Consider the following 20,161-nt stretch of genomic DNA (forward strand, 5'->3'; position numbering starts at 1 on the left):
CTCCCAGTTAAAATAAAGAATAATATCACTGTATTCAAATAAATCATATACAATTGTGTCTCCAGTTTTATTGTAACAGTTTGCAGAAGAAGCACAAATGAATGGAAAATCGTGCAAAATAATACTTTTAGTGTATGTTTGATGAATATTTTAGATATTTTGCCAGTCATTTTTGCAGTGTCCAAAATATTGGTTTGATCACGTGAAAACATGTATCTCTTCATTCACCATGTTTCCTGTCGATCATGTAAAGAGTGAGGACCACCCCCGATCATACAGTCATGTTCTTATTTGTACTAAAAAAAAAGTAGGTGTGTTTTATGAGCTCTCGTGAGGGTAAATCTAAGTGGCCATTGACTAGCAGAAGCTATTTGGTCTTGTTGGTTTTTGTGGTGATGTACTCTGCGAGAGTTTAATGTAGGGCTCAATGGGTTAAGTGCAAAATAATTGCTACGCGCTGGTAACAGTCATATGTGTGACCTGCAGTGTACCGTGAGTGCACATTACCGTATTGCTGTTCATTAGCTTGAACAAGATGTTGTGTGGAAGAGCCGGAAACCACGGCAACAGCTCAGTTCCGCTGTGACATCACAACGCAGACGGGAGGCAGTTACCTTGGAAACGGCTACCCGGTTGCTGATAACCAGCCCTTTTGTGGTTCGCGAGCATAACCGAATAACAGAATAAAACTGATTCAGTTTCTCTTGACTTTTCTTTCTCTCAATGGAGAGTTTATTGTGGACAAGAATATACAACTAGTGTGAGCTCAGACATGCTTTATGCCATGAAAAACAGGTTTAAAACAGGGTGAATAGAACATAATGGTGGCAATGTTGACTCGTAAAACTTGTGGCGTTATCTTCACCTGGCATGAATGGATTCACCTTCGTTATCCACTTTCAAAAGTCGGCGAGTTAATCTTATAGCATGATTAGGCTCCAAGGGTGCTCCAGTCATCAGTAGTTCTGTGATTACACATCTATCTGGATTGGTCAACTAGTTCTCCTCAAGTTCATCATGTGGCTTCCGGTGCAGAAATAAAATGACCTTTTGGCATTCTGACCCAGTGGCGTTTTTCTGGAGTGCATAATCCTGGCGCAAGTGAAGCGCTATCTCCTATGACAGTCAATTCCCAGTAGAGTTATTGAGGTTAATAACAGAGTTACCAAGGACTGTAGTGAGTCAAACCTGCATGACTGAACTCTGCTGATGACATTATGACATCTGAGAGGGGGTACTACTAAAATAATAAAAATAAAATAAAAACCTGCTCTTTCACACATTTTATATATATTTTTTATATATATCTCTCATATAATTTCTGTATTCTTGCACTGTTTTTTTTTTCAGTGACAAAATAATAAACAACAACTTCAATAAATAGTCCTTTGTGGCATTCATTAGCACATTTGTACAAGCATATAATTGTAATTTCATAACAGGCCGCAGCTGTGAGAAATTCAGTTTTAGAACGGCGATCTCAGAACACAGCTGTGTTTGTTTGTTTTTTTCTACATGATGTTGCAGCTCTTGGCTCTGTCCTTCCTAAGTGTAGAGGAGGGTTCGATTGGTGTTGTGCGGGAGTTGATCGGCAGCAGGGGCTGATGGGAGATGCGTTTGAGGGTGCGGCGAGAGGAGCTGCGTTTGAGACCGGGGGCGGGGCGTCTGACGGAGGCAAGAGTGGTGATGTGAAAGACGTCTCGCACACTGTTTACACACATACGTGACGAACACTCGACATACGCCACCGCACCGAGTTCCCGTGCCCGCAGACTGCCCTGAAAGAGAGAAAGAAATGTGATGTTGATTAATTTTTTCTCTCCATCTGCATCCCTTACTCTTCGTTTTGGGTTTCCTGCATTGCATTTTACCCTGTGTGAAATCTGCTTTGAATAAGCACATTTTTAATTATCAATTAAGATACACTTTGAGATAAGTACTTTGTAGTGTTTATATTTACAAAAGGCATTTAAGTCTTTATTGAACTCATAGTTACTGTTTCGAAAAGTCCTGAAATTTCTTTCTTTCTTTTTTTGAACATTCTATGTTCTGAAGTTTGAAAGTCTGATGCGAAGTTGTGAAGAAACAAAGAAAGGAATGAAAAACATAGCAGCAAATTCAACCTTTTTATGCAGTTAGTATTGCATGGATGGGGTTTAACCGTGCCCATGAAACATTCCCCATAATTATCCATCACAGATTAGATAATAAATGGAGTTTAGCAAGTGTAGATGTTGCCATAGGAACGACTCATTTCCAAGTCCAAGGATACAAACTACTCAAAGAATCATCTCCAAGCCTTCATTTATCGTAATTACCGTAATTCTGGTGTGACCTAAACACACTGAGAGACAGGGCCAGTGTGGCAGAAAGATTCCAAATGCAAAAAAAAAGATGATTCTGCTTGTCCAAATTGGTTTTGCTACATGGCCTAATGTGTACGGTGTTATTGTGACATTGAAGAATGAAAACTGCAAAAGAAAGTTTGTGACTTGCAGCACTAATAGATGACCAAACATTTATCTGATGAAGAATGTTACATCCTTCTCAGGATGCGTAATACAATACAACTACAGCAACGACAACAGAAACCACAACAGTTATTCAATCCTGATGTTATTCTTTTTAGTACATGTTTTTTTCCTATCTTCTCTCTGCAAACCTTTTCCCACTTTTCCCCCTTGTCCTCTCTGCTCTTCTCTCTCCATTTAGGTGGGAGCGATCTGTGAACTCACAAGCTCCATGTATTAATGACAGTTATAACAAAAATGCTGCCTAGATAAAAATAAACACTAACTGCCCCCCCCCCCCCCATTTTCCACCAACAACCTACTGCTGTACCTCCCTCCTTTCCTTTGTCACTCTTCTGTCCTGTAATTATGAGATTTCATCTTCCTTGGAGATGCAAAAAAAAACATTTCACAGAAATAATTTTTTGATAACATGTTTAGGTACATTTTTCTATTTTGTACATCAAATTGAATATGAGGACAAATGCAAATCTGCTGTCTTTTGTTTGTAATTGTGCAGTCTGACTTTAGCACGGACTGTGACAACGTATGTGCTAAGTAGAGTGCATTCTGAAAGCAAATAAATTAAAATAAAATATAAAATATATGAAATACACAAGGGTATTCAGACCCTTTGCTATTACACTTTAGAGCACTCGGGTGTGTCCCATTTCCCTCTGGATGATCTTTAAGATGTCTCTACACTTTGATTGGAGTTTACCTGTGGCACATTGATCATAAAAATGATTACTGTCTTGATATCACCCAAATTTGGATGGGTTCCCCTTTTGAGTCGGGTTCCTCTCAAGGTTTCTTCCTCATAACATCTAAGGGAGTTTTTTCTTGCCACAGTCACCCAGGCTGCTAATCAGGGATAAATACACATCATTCACCTTGATTCTCAAATTCTGTAAAGCTGCTTTGAGACAATGTCCATTGTGAAATGCGCTATAGAAATAAACTTGACTTGACATTGAATTGATGAACAGGATTTTGAATGGCACACACTTGTATATATAAGGTCTGCTGGAAATTCCTATCAGAGCACAAATCAAACCATTGGGTCAAAGGAAACACGAAGAATTTTGGGATAGTATTGTGTCAAGGTTTAAATAAGAAAGGCTTTCAAATAGAGTTGGTCTACCCCTTTACTGTTTTGATAGCCGCTATTCCTCTAGGAAAGCTTTCTACTGGATGTTGCTTAGGGATTTGTGCTCAATCAGCCACAAAGAGTGAGGTCAGACAAGGAAACCTTGAGGGCAGTCAATGTTCTAGTTCATTCTAAAGGTGTTCATTGGGATTAAGACCAAGGCTTTGTGCAGGCCACTTCAACTCCAACTTTGGGGAAAAAAATATATTCTCAGCTCACTTTGTGCACTTTTCATTGCTATGCTGGAACATGTTTTGGTCCCTTAATTTCAGTGACAGGAAACCATAATGCAATAAGAGATTTCAGAAAATCGTGTGCCTCCAAATTTGTGGCGAATGTTTTGGAAGGGCCCACATATTTGCAATGTTCAGGCCTCCACATACTGTACTTTTGGCCATGTAGTGTACATTCACAGGACTGTTAAGATACTGTGAGGCAATACTCAGACTTATATAGTATCTCACAAAATTGAGTACACCCCTCACATTTCAGCAGCCATTTTAATACATCTTCTTAAGGGACAATACTAAAAAATTAAACTTGGATTGACAGCACATCCACATTTTGTTATGTTACAGCCTTATGCCCAAATGGATTAAATAAAAAAATATATATGTGAGGGGTGTACTCACTTTTGTGAGATACTGTACAAAGAAAATAATGTTGATTTATTATTTGTGTGGAGTCTTTTTTCTCAATGATAGTTCTAATAGTTGTTCTAGCAATAATTTATGTGATAGATTTATATTAAATGTGCATATTTCAAACCTAGTTTCTATATTAATAGCTCATTTACAAGGGTTTGGTAGGAATGAGAAATATATGTTATGTTTCATATGTTTAATACGCGTAATATATTTTCTATTAGGAGGTGTTGAGTTTCTATTTTTGAGTTTCCAGTCTTTATATCATTAACCCATTTTTTTCGTCACAGGAAAGTTTGTGCTTTCAGCTTTCTGACAGGCTTTAATTCTTTCCATTACAGAGATGGGAGAGGGAGAGTGTAATAAGAGTGTTTATAGCTGCAGTAATGTAAGCTATAACAGAAATAACTTTATAAACATTTAAAAATCATGATTCATATATTTATAAAATAAGTTGTTATAAACTGTAATTGTTGGCAAACCGCTGTGGTATTAGAGGAAATTAAACACTTTGGGAGAATGCTGCTATAGGAAAGTAATCCAAATTCTGGCAATCCTCACACTCCACTAGCACTCGAATAGTGAATTCACTGTTCTGATTGGTCATAGGGTGGTGGTTAATATTCTATAACAGCAGCTCTGATAGTAGTTCCAGATGCAAGGCAAACCACTGGTTTAGATTAATGCACTAAATTTAATGTATTATTGTCCCTGCAGTAACAGATGACACTGGGACTTGTATGGCATAGTAAATAATTGCAGATATGGTAAAGTTTTCTGTAAGCGGATTAGTTTAAATGACATTTTTGAAGGAGTCGCTATTGCAATCTCTTAATTTTATTACTGCTAGAGGCAAAACCATTGTTCCAAGAGTGCCATAGTAAACTATAGTAAATGTTTCTATGGTTATGTACAAGGTGCTGCGTGACAGAGATTTGTTGCTGGAAATACACACACACACACTCACTTGGAGACCAAAGCTTGTGATACCAGGCTAAACTTTTTCCATCAAAGTCTGCTGTTGCTTTCCCTCTTCAATTTGCTAAATCCCAAGCATTAATATTAAACAGCCTGGATAGACTCATCCAAATCGAATCTAACACTACCGTCTGTCAGCTCCTCTAAGACTGTCTCATTTATGTGCACGTGTGTGTGTGTGTGTGTGTGTGTGTGAGTGAGAGAGAGAGAGAGAGAGAGAGAGAGAGAGAGAGAGAGAGAGAGAGAGAGAGAGAGAGAGAGAGAGAGAGAGAGAGATTGAGCCATCTCTCCAGTGAGACCCACTGCAGTATCTGTGTAAACAGTAATACTGAAAGCGATAGTTTTCAGTCTTCATTCTCATTGTGCAGTCTCCAAATTGCTTTCTCCTCATTTCCCCTCTTGCAAGTGCATGTGCCTTCTCACCTGCTCATGCGTGACGGGTATGAGGCGCTGTTTGGACAGTTCTCGCAAGGTGCTGACGTCTGTCCTCATGTCGAGCTTACAGCCCACTAGAACTAGCTTAGCACTGGGACAGTACTCCTGAGCTTCAGCCTGCCACTGAGAGACACAGAGGAAAAAGAACAATTATACATCTACAATCCAGTCATATCAATTTTATTACGCATAAGTAATGTCATGTACTGCAAATGCTTAATATGTAAGGTGATGCAATATGTAAAAAAGTTTATTAAATCTGTAAATGATCATGATTTAAAGTCAAATATTTGACAGAAGTTTGGAACAGCATATTTAATAAATCCACCAGCATTTTTCCATCTTGAATTAATTTGAGAGTGTAGCAGGTCTGATTACACGGAGAACATGTGGTGCATTCTTCTGAACTGAGAATAAGTCACTTCAATTTTACTGTATTGTCTCAGTGATGGATAAAGTCCCACTTGAAAAAACAGCTTGAGTGATACTTTCTTCTTTGTGTTTCTTCCTAAGACCTAAATGTTTTTTGAAATGTACATATTTGTATCAATAATAAAGTTTTTACAGATATAAAAATAAAAATAATAATATTAATAATATTACTACAAATACTACTATAATAAAATTTATCACATTTATTGTTATTACAGTTATTATGATTATTATTATTAAATAAACAAAATAAGATTATTAATACAACTATATTATTATTACTATTAAATAGCACTTTTATTTTTATGTATTTTTACCTACACAAACTTTTACATTCTGATATTTTGTTATATTATGGCTCAGTGAAATCTACCCTCCTTTATAGAAAATCTATGTATGGCATCCATTTGTCTTCTTTTTTAGTAGCTTTTCATCCATTTTGTTGTTTTGTCAAGACATCTAAACAGCACCGCTGTCTCCAGCTCTATATCCAGCCAGCTCAGCTATGCTACTGTTCCCCTGTGGCTGAATGTGTTCAGCCATCCATCACCTCATCTCAGTGATCTTTTAGCCCTCAGCACGATCACTCATGGTGCAGTCAGAATACTGCCTCCCTTCACATTCCATGCCTTTGAGCCCCGCCCATGTGGGGAGGGGTCAGAGGTGACTGGGGTTCTCGGATTGGCACCTCAAAAAAAGCCACAAGTGTGTTGAAACTCTTGGAAACTATTTTTTGATCATTGCACTACTCTGACTCTGAGACTGGAATGTTCCGTCTATGTCACATCCCTGATGCAAACACATGAAGTCTGAGGCACAATACAGGGTGAAGCTCTACTTAGATTGCACAATAGAAACGGCCTTAAGTGCCAGGCATGCCAAAACAATTATTAGGCTGACAAAGCGTGGGAATGTTTCTTACACGACTGCTTTTAAAACACAAATACAGGAGAGCACACGGCTTAAACACCTCCCAAAATTAAAGCCTGTAGGGCAATTCTCACACCCTGTGCACACCACATAATTGTTGACCTTTTGAAAAGAAAATAACAATTTTAGTTAATCTTCTATACAAACAGAGAATTGCACACAAACTGGAAACTTTTTTTATGTTTCTGGCAGGAACTGATTAAGTGCTGGAATGTGTGAAATATATTTGATCTGGAAATATTGTTTGAGAAGAACATCTGTCTACTCAAGCCGAGGTCATTTTATTAACCTCTTTGAACTTCGTCATCTTCAACACAGATCATTCTTAACTCCTATTTATTCAAATGTGTAATTAGTAGACTATAGTCAATACTCATATAACTCATATTTTAGACAGCAACTTGTCTTTCAAATATCATATCAACCAAGTTACAAAAACAGCCTTCTTTCACCTTAGAAATATTTCTAAGTTAAGAAACATGTTGTCTATATCCGATGCAGAGAAGCTCGTCCATGCGTTTATGACCTCCAGAATAGACTACTGTAATGCATTACTAGGTGGATGTCCTGCGTCATTAATAAACAAGCTTCAGTTAGGCCAGAATGCAGCAGCCAGAGTTCTCACAAGGTCAAGAAAATATGATCACATAACCCCAATCTTATCGTCCCTACATTGGCTTCCTGTTAAGTTTCGAATAGACTACAAACTATTACTTCTCACTTATAAAGCACTAAATGGTTTGGCTCCTATGTATCTATCCAGTCTTTTAACACGCTACAATCCGCCACGCTCCCTGAGATCTTAAAACTCTGGGCTTCTAGTAGTTCCTAGAATAGCAAAGTCCACTAAAGGTGGTAGAGCATTTTCACATTTATCTCCTAAACTCTGGAATAGTTTTCCTGACAGTGTCCGGGGCTCAGACACACTCACCCAGTTTAAGTGTAGATTAAAAACATATCTTTTTAGCAAAGCCTACACATAACACACATCACATCATAACCTTGTGCTCCAGAACATCTGATCACATGCACATTATTAACTTGTGCTGTTAATATCATGAACAGCAGTTACGCTAATTCCTCTCCACTGCTTCTCTTTCTCTCCCCATCCCGAGACACCCTGAGGTTTGGCCAGCTCCAGTCACGTCCCACCTCGTGATGATTACGGACCTTTGAAGAAGTAGATGCAGAACTCGCAAACATCCCGAACCATCTAGAGACGTACCAGTGCCATTTGGATCCCGCTACATGTGTGGAGTTTGACATTGGACCTCCTGGAGTGTTTAAAGGCTCTGGCATGGAGAAGCTGATGCTGGATCTGTGATGATCACAAATGCTGAGCTTATAAAACTAGGAGCTACTAACCATATAGACTGTATAAGACTGCAGAAAGAACATCACTTATATTCTTATACTCCAGTAATCATGTTAGTTCTCACTCTCCAGTGTTCTGTATTGTTGAAAGATTTATGATCAAACTCTTGATGTCACCCAAATGAGGATGGGTTCCCCTTTTGAGTCCGGTTCCTCTCAAGGTTTCTTCCTCATAACATCTAAGGGAGTTTTTCCTTGCCACAGTCGCCAGCGGCTTGCTCATCAGGGACAAATTCACACCATTCACCTAAACTGTTGATTTGTGTAAAGCTGCTTTGAGACAATGTCTGTTGTGAAAAGTGCTATACAAATAAACTTGACTTGACCTTGTAGGCAAAATATAGAATAATAGACACACTAATATTGAAATTAGTATGAATATACTAATAAAATAATGGTACGCCTTAAAGTAAAGCATGTTACAGTAAGGTACGCTTTACATTATATAAACTTCCGCAACTGCTGTCCACAAGAGAATGACCAATAAACAAGTTTTCCAAAAGTGCTTTTGGCTAAAATAATAATAAAAAATTTTTCGAACTGAGGTTGAAGCAGTTGCCAATATTAAACATGGAGACCAGTTGTGCTGTAATTTCATTTGTGCTTATTGATGTAAGCTAACATTTTATCAGTTGCTCTTCATGTGTTAACTTTTACTTTGTTACTTTATAAAATGATAAACACCTTTATTGCACCTGTATTAGCATTATGTTTAAGAAAAGGACACCAAAACGAGAGGGGAACGAGAGAAAGAGAAAGCTTGAAGGAATTTCAGACCTTTTTTGGTACACTGTCCAGAGTCTCAGGCCTGCTGATGTCGAAACAGATGAGAACCGCATCGGAGTCTGGGTACGCCAGGGGCCGCACGTTATCATAGTATGAAGAGCCTGTAAACACACAAAAAGCTAAGTTTTCATAAAATTCACCAGTAAAACACACTAGTAATACACTAAAGTAAACCTCAGTAGGTTATACAGGTTTAATGATTCTGTCTGTTTCTCAATTCTGAGATGCGGATTATTACAAGAGAAAGGTTTTGCATAAAGCTGCCAGAAACAGGCACTCCAGTAAAGTAGAAAGTGTTAAAACTTTTTACATTTTCACTGCAATAAAGTACACACTTCACTCCTATGAATAAGAATAAACAAAGAGATGCTTCAACGGGTCCTTTCTCTATGGGGTCAAAGTAACAAGCCGCAAACAGATGGGGTGTGCAACAGAGCAAGAAAAATGTTTTACACTATTTGTTCCTTTTTGTTTTTTACCATTTGTTTACCCGAATGTGATAAAATACTCCGAAATGTCAACTAATGTTTTTAAAATGTAAATATAACCTGCACAATTCAAGAAGAACGTAAGGAAAAATCAACAATGAAAAAAATGGATGAAATGAAACAGATGGATAATACAACACAATCTTCCCCATGGCATTACTAATCTCATTTACACACGCAAGCAGAAAACAAGGGCACAAGCTATATCTTACCCAAGATACTGATAAACACACTAACACCCACCAGGGGCTTATAATGTCACAATAATAATAAAAGTAGGAAGGCTAAAAGTTGCTGCATGTACCATTATAATATATAATGCATGTTTTGTACTTGAAATTCATCCATATTTATAGGTGAACTCACCAGCTGTGGAGGCCATTTCAATAACAGCATAAAATATCACTAGTTTCTCACAACACTTTGAACTGAAAGCTTGACAGTTTTTGTAAAACCCTGCAAATGGCTGCTGAAAATATCTATATATTTTAATTATTCTGAATAGTAAGATTAAAGGGTAGTGATAAGATAAAACCTTTACAAGTGTAATTGAAAAATTAACAGTGTGGCTATGGTTTCACTGAGTTTCATTACCCCATTATAGTTCACCACATCTGATCCAAACTGAAGTTTTAGAGTCCAGGCCGAAATCCTGGCCAGTCTAATCGGAGAGCAGGTGTGTTGGGGGAACCCAAGACAAGACCAGCAGACCATTTAAACAAGTGTCTGATGTTTCCCATAGTTTGAGAGACAAATGATCATGCAATGAGATGTAGGAGATACAACAACAACAACAAAAAACACCATTAGAACCAAGAGTTAAGATAAGCATGTAAGCAGCTAAGTTTGTAAGCATTTCAAGTGTAGCATTTAAATCATTTGGCAAATGCCTTTACCTGGAGCGAGTGGGTTTAGAGCCTCACTCAACAGCCTAACCAAGGTAGCTTGGTGGGGCAGGGATTTTACCTCTGACTATTGAACTTCAAATTCAGTTGGAAATAACTCCTTTTCCTTTTTTTGTAAGAAAGCTAGCCAATGAAATGTCATTAGGGATGTGTATTTGCCTCCTCAAATCTGTACATTTTGTGTACAAGAGCAATTAGTAATTAGCATGCTTATATGTTTGTTCATTGATTGGCCTTAAGATAATATTTGTATACACAGCATAACTGTTATACTATCCCCTTTCTACAGATGCTTTGATCTTGTACATTTGACGTCATGTAGCTAAACTTGAGCTCAAGGAGACTCCCAAATATAGAAGTTACGAGTTTTGGTTAAAAGTGCAGCATATAATCTGGGGGCAATTTGGTCACATTACGTCTGAAATTAGCAGCCAAATAGTTACCAGTTTCTTTCAAACACTAATTCATTGCTGTGGTGCAAATATAGCCTTTGGTATGCTAACAATATTTTTAATAAAACACCTTCTGACATGTTGTTATTGAAAAATAATGAACACTGAGGTAGTATAATGTGCTTCCACACCCTATCTTAGGTGTGTGATGCATTACTATGTGTCAGCTAGGGTGAAATCCCACTTCACGCCCAGTGTTCTTGGGATAGGTTCTGGACCTGAATAAAGTGGTTACTGGAAATGCACAATGATCTGAATTCCACCTGACATTTTTATCAAAACTTCTTCTACAGAAGATTATTCTGTGGTATGAAGTTGAATATTAATTTTCATATCTTATTACTGTCTCAGGTCATATGAATAGCTTGTTTTGGGCAGATGGAAGATCACTGGTTCCTGATTCCAGATCAACAATTAGCTATGTGTTGATGCCAGATCAGATCTAATGTCAGTGTTCTAAACCCAGACCAAAATAAACACCAAGATCTAGTGGGAAGAAAAAGGAAGGTCTATAAGACTGTAATAGTGTAAAAATCAAAGCACATAGGGAAGATGGTCCAAAAAAAAAGTCAGTCTGGAGAATAAGAGGCGAAACATGTGCTGCAACACCAGTGCCCGCTGCGTCCAAACAGACACCACCTGCTGTTAACACGTGTCTCTGTGCTGAACACAAGAACAATGTTCAGATTCACAAACATGTACAAAGATATATGCATGTAAAAAGCCATTATGTATGTGAATGTGTGTGTGTGTGTGTGTGTGTGTGTGTGTGTGTGTGTGTGTGTGTGTGTGTGTGTGTGTGTGTGTGTGAATTCATTTGTGTGTGAGTTCCTGTGTGTAGCCCGGCCGCTATAGCAAGGCGAATGAAATAAAGGACGGTGGCTCTGCAGTAAATGCCCTGAGTGAGGGGTCATTTTAATTCCACCTTGGGACAGATGGATGAAGATGGATTGAGCGAGGGATAAAGTAAAGGAGAGAAGGTGGCAATGGTGATTAGCACTGCAGCAGCAGCACAAGAGGTGGGAAGAAAGAGGTAAGGAGACAATGAAATGTATACACATTTTTGCCTTTCTTTTCCCCTCCAAAACACTTCCTGTTTTTTCCACAATCTACAGAAAGAGAAGTTTGCAAATACACAGTATGCAGATAACCTACATGAGCACATCTGTTATTATCTTTTATTCAAGCACAATTAATAATATAGCACATGCACACACACAAAGCCCATCGATGTCAATGAGAAGTCATCAGTGAATCTTGACCTCCTCTCAGTTCTGTCTCGCCTACACCAATGTGTTACACGAAGCTGTAATTAGATTTATCACGTGGCTGTAATGACACTCACATTCTCATGATTAAAAATTTATTTAATTTTTATTTTTTTTTCCAGAGCATATCTTTTAACATCATTACCTACAGCACCATACTTAATGATAAATGTCCCAGTGACCCAAATCTTCAAAATACATTCACCAGCCACAAAATGCATAAAATCCAGTGAATATTCATGGATTCAACTAAGTGTGGGGAACAGAACACTGAAACTGGACAGAAGATCATTAAAGGAAAACATTCTCTCTTTTTCCATTCTTCGGCTTCCCAGTTTTGGTGAGCATGTGTAGGTTCCTGTTTTTATCAAACAGGATTAGGACAGTTACAGATGCCCTTTTCCAGAGCAACTTACAATTGAGCAGTTTAAGAGGGTTAAGGGCCTTGCTCAAGGTTATACTTCATAAAATCATGATCGCTAACATTAGCTGTCTAGCATGTTAACAAAGGCACACTTTCACGTAGATGTCCATGTTTTAGCTCAGCAATCTAATTTATTACAGGAGTTCAGGCTTTCCAATTCTGAGATCAAATGCACATTTGCTGCAGCTCAAACAGAGCTGGTTAGCCCTACCTACTCTGCTTAAAAGGCTCATATGTGTATATGTGGTTTCATCTAAAGCTTGAGATAGATTAGGATAATGAAAAGGCTTATTAATATTTTTGTTACACCTGTAATTCACCTGTCTTTGGGGTTAAGATAACTGTGATTCAGCTGAATAAAAAAAGTTGAGACCGTGGACTTCTCAATATGTTGTTTCAGGTGGTGCACTACAGGGTTAACACTCATCACTATAAACCCTGAGCTTTAAGCTTGAGAGAGAGAGAGAGAGAGAGAGAGAGAGAGAGAGAGAGAGAGAGAGAGAGAAGGTCTTAAGTGCTGATCAAAGCTGTTAGTGGTTTTGCGTTAGCACGTCCACACTCGAGTAAGCCCCTGCGGAAAACATTTTCAGGATGGCAGAGAGCGGCAGACTTATAGAGGAGTAAGAGAAGACGATTGTCAGAAAGAAAAGCAACAACCTCTATTGTTTGACATGGTTTGATGGCTCAATTACCAAGCTGTGAGACACATAACAATCCATGCCGTGTGCATGCATGTTTAAAGGGGACACAGATGTACTGTACATCTTTTTTTTTTTTTTCTTTTTGATATAACTCCACCCCCCTCCTGGATACACAATATCCATGGGTGACCCCAGCTGCTCCTATTCCCCGGTTTTACATCTTTGCGTTCATGTGACTCATTTTTGATTCATCTCCTTTATCTTTGTTTTTTTGTAATTGCCCAGAGAGATGTTGTCATGCACACAGACAAACTTGTGCGTCATTGCCAGAATGCAACAGAATGCAAGAGTGGCCAACACTCAAACATACAAATGATAAAACCCTGCAAAAAAACAACAACAACAACAAAACAAAAGAAACCATTACAGAAATGTGGGAATGAAATGTTCCACTACACATCCCATTAATAACCCATTAGCTGTTAACCATTCAAACTAGTACCGAATAGTTTTCAGTATGTATTGTGTTTGTGTGCATCATCAACTAAGCATCCTCAAACCAAATAGCTTGGGTGGCAACAGTATTAGGCAATAAATTATCATCAGAAACCCATAGTAACAATTACAGTTTCCTAAAAAAACTGTAAAATTAAAAGCAGAGCTCAAGCGGAGTAGCATATTATATAATTTATTTGTATTTTTTTGAAACGCTTAGCTTAGAAACGCTTAGCGCATACAGAAATAGCTACCCCCCTGCTGCTGTCTCTGACAGAATTTGTTTACTAGTTAATTTTGGAGTTTAGCTGCATCACAGACACCTGTATGATTGTTCAAGTATATTGAAAGCATAAATGGTTTTCAGAGCTCACACTAAGTATAATATAATCTCTATATTATTTATTTTGCACAGTCTAGAAGGTAAATGCTTTTTCACTCAGAGAAAGCTTGTCTCCGTCGAGTCACTCACTTCCTCCAAAAATTCAGCCATTTTAGCTGCTGTCAACCTCAATGCTACTGATTGGCAGTGTTGGACTGGTAGGCCCAACCTTGTCCTGAATAAACTAAGATGTGAAGATTTAACAGGTGATTGAGAAGTAGATAATGAACGGCTCTTGAGTGGAAAAACTCAACATAAAACACAAAATAAAATGGGTAATGTGTGTTTGTGTGTATGCCTGCATGTTTTTAAGTCTTATGGAGTGTCATTACTAATTGTTTCCTGTTTCTAAAAGTCATATATGCAACTTCAGTTGCAGTCAAGACTAGACTTATACAAATGAACCAAAATCTATGAAGAAATATTATATGAATATAATAAATATATTATATGAATACAGTCCAGTGATTAAAATATTTTCAAACAAACATTGCCATTGACTTGTTCAATAATCAATACTCTAAATATGTGCTGCAAATTGATTAATTAGTGTTCTACTGTGTTTTTATTTTTACCCACACTTTTTGAAAGGATTTAGAAAGTAAAGTAATCCTCAAATATTTGGTAATTTCTGCAATATAATGCATTGATGTGACAATGTTCTCTCTGGTTTTTATATGAGCTAAACCTTAAATAAGCCAACAACAAAATCACTAACATAGGGATTAAGATCAAATCTGACAAAAATTTACTGTACTTTTTTTTGGCCTGTGAAGGAATCTGCTTTCTAGCTAGGTGACATGTGCATAAATGTTTTATTAACTTAAGAATCTTTGCAGAGATAAAAACCACTTTCTGGAATAAGATGTGGACCTTAAAAAAAAAAAAAAAAACCTTTGTTGTTCTTTTAGTGCATGGATGCCATAAAACCTTTGGCAAGGTGTAAGGAAGCGGAATGTCTTTTTACTGCATTGCCCCAGTGAGAGAAAGTTGCATAAAAACACTAAGACTTTCTTTCAGGTCTCAAGACCTTTATTGTTGGAGTACAATGGCTGTAGATTTTATCCATAATAAGAGAGTATTAGGAGACAGTGCCTTATAATCCTACTACTCAGCCATGATTATGCATTACTTGCATCTGATGACCATTTACTTCTATTCATCTGTCAATATCAATGATTAATAATTACAATTATTTAAGAATCAATTACATGTTCAATACAAATATGAGGTTAAACATACCCAACTAGTGAGTGATATATGCTGCTCTAAAACTAGTTATTGTTCTTGTCGTTTGTTTCAGTTCTTTTCAACTAGAACATTCATCCAATCAGTTATTTGGTATCAGTTTTTGCTGTACCTTTGTGTTTAAGTAACACAGATACTCTCATAGAAAATGTTGACCTCAAATGAGTAAAAAATGTTATTTAATTAATTCATTTTTATGTTATTTTAAATGTGATTACTATATTAAATGTTATTCTGGACAAACTGAAGGGGAACATTTTATTTCTTTCTTAAAAGAAGCAAAATGACTTGCCAATTGAACTATTACATATGTTTGCTTTGAATTGTATCTAAATTTAAAATACATTTGACTATATTTAAGATGCTTTAACTTTGCAAATATTTCACACTGTATTCGGCTTGCTACCATTTCAGATTAGAGAAAATGTTTGATAATGTAGTGCATGATTTTACTCAGGCAGATTTTTTCAAGAATGTGGCTATAAATATTTTCTGATGACAACACTTTTTTTTTAAACCCAAGGACCTACAATTGAACACTATATTACTGCTTTTTGCATGTTTTTTGTGCAGCATGGCCCAGTGCTGCCTGATAACAGTCTTTTACTGCAGTAATTCTAATTTCCTATTCAGACATTTAGGAATTTTTGGTCAAAAGCGCCCAAACTGTACACCAAACTAAGCCTGTATGTTTTCACAGAGCGATCACAAAGGAGAACCACTATTCTCCTATTGTAAACATTTGTCTAAATTCACTGGGAGTATATGTGCCATTTAAACATAAAGCAAAAAGAAAATGTTTTTTAAATGCCAATATCGCAAACTGCTTGATTATGCCACTCCACTAAGCATACTAATTGGATGAAGGTTTCAGTTGGAAAGATTTAAAACAAATGACTAGACAGTAACTAGTTTACTAGTAACTCATAGTATGGCAGCATGTAGAACTCATTAGTTGGGTATATTTAACTTTATATCTGTATTGAACTTGTAATGGACTCTTAATAATTTATATGAACAGGGAAATATTAATAAATAGTCTTTAGATGCAAGTGGTTATCGTTGTTTGTTAGAATGGAATGGTGGTTATTAGAGCCACCAGTAAATCCAGTAAAAGGTCCTTCTACTTTCTTGTGGTATCCATGCATCAAAAGTGCAACAAAGGTCATTCATTACAACACCGCATTACAGAAAGTAGTTCCATCTCTGCAAAGATTGGTTTAAAAAAACAACTGAAATTAGATCTTCATTATAACTGAATTTTAAAAAGTTAAAGTGTCAGGGTAGAGAATTTAAATAGAGAATTGTTTGTTTGTGGCAATCAAACATACTGTATGCTACAGATACAGTGGATAGAAATCAGAATAAAAAAATATATAAAGTAGTATTCCTTTTAGTATAACACTAGATAGTCAGAGAAAATTAAACATGAAAAGCAAGGACATTGAAAAATAAGGAGGAACGAGACGGTCAAAATAAAAGGTCAGATAGTGCTTGGGAAGCATAGCAGAGAGAAATAATGTGGAGCCCAAAAACAACCGCCAGTGAGAGCGAGAGAGAGAGCGAGAGAGAGAGAGAGAGCGAGAGAGAGAGCGAGAGAGAGCGAGAGAGAGAGAGAGAGAGAGAGAGAGAGCGCAAAAGGGAAAGACAGGAAGTGAAATAGACTGGCCTCATCGCTGCTGTTTTTACAGGAAAACATTTGCTCTCAAATAGTTATGACACGTAACTCAAAACCTGACACACAGGGACCTCATTAGTATGCGACATAATCGCTTGTTAATTGTTGGCCTGATCCTCCAGATGGTCAGCACTGTCAGACCGACACACACACACACACACACACACACACACACACACACACACACACACACACACACACACACACACACACACACACACACACACACACACACACACACACACACACACACACACCAAATACTAAGTAGTGCATATACGGTAAGCACAAACAACAACTGTGTACTTGTCCTTGTGTGTGATTTGAATGTACTATTAGCCTCCAAATCAAGTCAGTTGAGTGTCTCATTTTCTAATTCTTATTTAACACAAATTTAACCTGACAAATCATATCTTTTTTATTTGTCAAAATGTGAATTGTTCTGTCATAAATGCTTGTATATTTTTATATATATATTTTGATTTGAAAGCATGATGACTAAGATAATGAATTTAGGGCCAGTTACCTCACATTGTCCCATAGTCTATTTATTATTTATTTTAGACTCAGCAAAGTTTGGGTGACACCCAAGCAAGTAGGTAGGACATGTTTTAAACTACCAAGTGATTTCCCATGGCCTGAAGCAGAAAGAGTTATCTTTGAACAGACTGCTCCCCGGAGACAACCACAGCCCAGTTTTCCCATGGCAAAAATGAGAACATAAGTGTGGGGGGGGATCAAAACTACATTATTACAGGGTGAGGAAATACCCTACTGGCCTTAAATGAGACTTTTATATGTCACAGTCACTGCAAAACTTCTAAATGTCAGGACAAGTGTGTGAGCAGCCTTCCAATTTAACAACCTGCGTGCCAAGATCTCCTTTGACAAAACCATCCACACACCCACACATACACACACACCACATACAGATCTATTGTAGTGTGTTCACAGTGTGCACCTTACAGACACTCCCGTGGTCCTCGTCAACACACAGTCATGTTGGCAATTGTGGGAACCTGAACGAATCCACAAAGTCCTATTTCATTATGAGAAAAGTCTATTTAAAAGCAATAATAAAAGACAATCCAGCTCATTATAGATGTTTACTGCACGTGGTAGACTTTACAGGCATAAAGGGATGAAAAAATTGCTTCCATTATTGCTGCCCACCGCCCAAAAAAAAAAAAAAAACTTTAAAAAGCTCTTTGCAAATTAATTAAACTCAGCTGCAGAAAGAAACATTTAAGTAACATTTAATTAACATTTACGCCTCGGAAACAGACAGGTGCTGTATGGAAGATCACGCTTAACCTGTTCAGCTCATATACTCTATGTAATGTTCAGTCTCAGGCTCACACACACTCACATTTAGCTGAAAGGTTTATTTTTCACTAAGAAGGTAACTATTCATTATTAGTAAGCATGTAAACAGCTTTAGAGTGACATGGCAGAAAATTGTTTGTTGAGATCACAGTTTGGCCAAATTGGTCATTGGTGGGAGGATATATTAATAATAAATAGATTATAATTATCCAATGACCTTTTATCTTGCGGTAAAATAGAAACTTGTTACAGTAATAGCAAATTATCTTGTAAAACAATCTCTATATAAAAATAGTATAGGATCATATTTTCCACACTGGTAGCGGTAATAGTAAGTAAGTAAAATGTAAACAATATAAAGGTTATAAGTAGTACTTTCATTAATGGACTACTGTATGTAATTGAATTTTACAAGATTATCTGTCTATGTGGCAGGTATGCTTTAAATTCCGTAAAAGCTTTGTTTATCTGTGCCTCGCCAGTGCATACTTTCGACGTTAAGAACCGAAAAAGTTAGTGGGAATAGAAGATGGTCTCAAAAGTTTAACTCTAGTTGAACTCTTGTATTCAAAACAGATGTCTTCAAATATTTAAAGCATGCATTCTGTTTTCCATAGTGTTGGTTTTAGTAAATTCTCTGAAATCTTTTACTGATAGATAGATAGATAGATAGATAGATAGATAGATAGATAGATAGATAGATAGATAGATAGATAGATAGATAGATAGATAGATAGATAGATCATTAACATCTAAATTTTGACTTATATAAAAGCATCTAACTTATTGCCAGAAAATTGTTAATTATCAAAGGCGTATTGGAAAGTTTTCCACTGTTAACCAAGCAATCATACTTTCCAAATTCCTTAGCATTCCTTAAGTGTAATACATACTCACATACACACACTGGTGGGGCTATCACAAGCCATGGGAGTAGATTTCTTACAACAAAAACACAAACTACTTTCATTTTGATCTCATCTATAAACAAGCCAAAGAACCTGTCATTTCTAGCATGTCATCCATTGATCCATCCATCCATCCATTTCTCAATCCATTCCTCCATCTATCCATCCCTCCATCCATAAACAAAGTCAGAACACACATACACAGATTTTGGACTGTATCACTTCAGACCTGTTCAAACTGCTCTTTGTGATGGTGTGGAACTTTACATTACAGTAAAAAAAAAAAATCTGCACCCACCTGACGTATCCCACATGTTCAGCTCAATCCGGTGTTTGTCGATCTCAAAGCTTGCCGTGTAGTTTTCAAACACCGTAGGTACATAGCTCTGCAAAGACAAATGAGCAATACAACCTCAGTCAGGTCTATAGTGAAAGTTCATTTCTATACCTCCTTTCTATTAAAAGGTGTAATCATTGTTATTAAAAATCTTTCATCTACAATAAAATATGTGTAAATATATATAGTGTGTGTAGCCATGTATCTCTAGAAGGACAAAGGATCACATCATTAAACAGACCCATAAACAATGAAGCAAATGTTCAAATGACTATTTATTTATTTATTTTGTACACTTGGCAGAGATGGTGAACAGACAGCAACTGTCCCGTAATTAAATGCCCTCTCCAGGCCCTTGGCAGAAGACAAC

The 20,161-nt window shown here is 37.1% G+C and overlaps 1 protein-coding gene across 2 annotated transcripts in view; it reads right to left on the bottom strand.

Annotated features, from left to right (window-relative positions):
• Positions 1-698: 698 nt before the first annotated feature.
• Positions 699-20,161, bottom strand: part of rnd2 (Rho family GTPase 2) — a 32,315-nt gene continuing 12,852 nt past the window's right edge. For both annotated transcript variants that reach the window (XM_083567427.1, XM_083567426.1), the window contains exons 3-6: positions 19,753-19,840; positions 9,231-9,340; positions 5,706-5,840; positions 699-1,778 (exon numbers count right to left, since the gene is read on the bottom strand). In XM_083567427.1, coding sequence (XP_083423553.1) covers positions 1,512-1,778; positions 5,706-5,840; positions 9,231-9,340; positions 19,753-19,840 — 600 coding nt within the window. In that variant the 3' untranslated portion in view covers positions 699-1,511. The remainder of the gene's footprint in view (positions 1,779-5,705; positions 5,841-9,230; positions 9,341-19,752; positions 19,841-20,161) is intronic.

This window comes from Silurus aristotelis (assembly GCF_946808225.1).
Source record: "Silurus aristotelis genome assembly, chromosome: 17".
Taxonomy (NCBI): Eukaryota; Metazoa; Chordata; class Actinopteri; order Siluriformes; family Siluridae; genus Silurus; species Silurus aristotelis.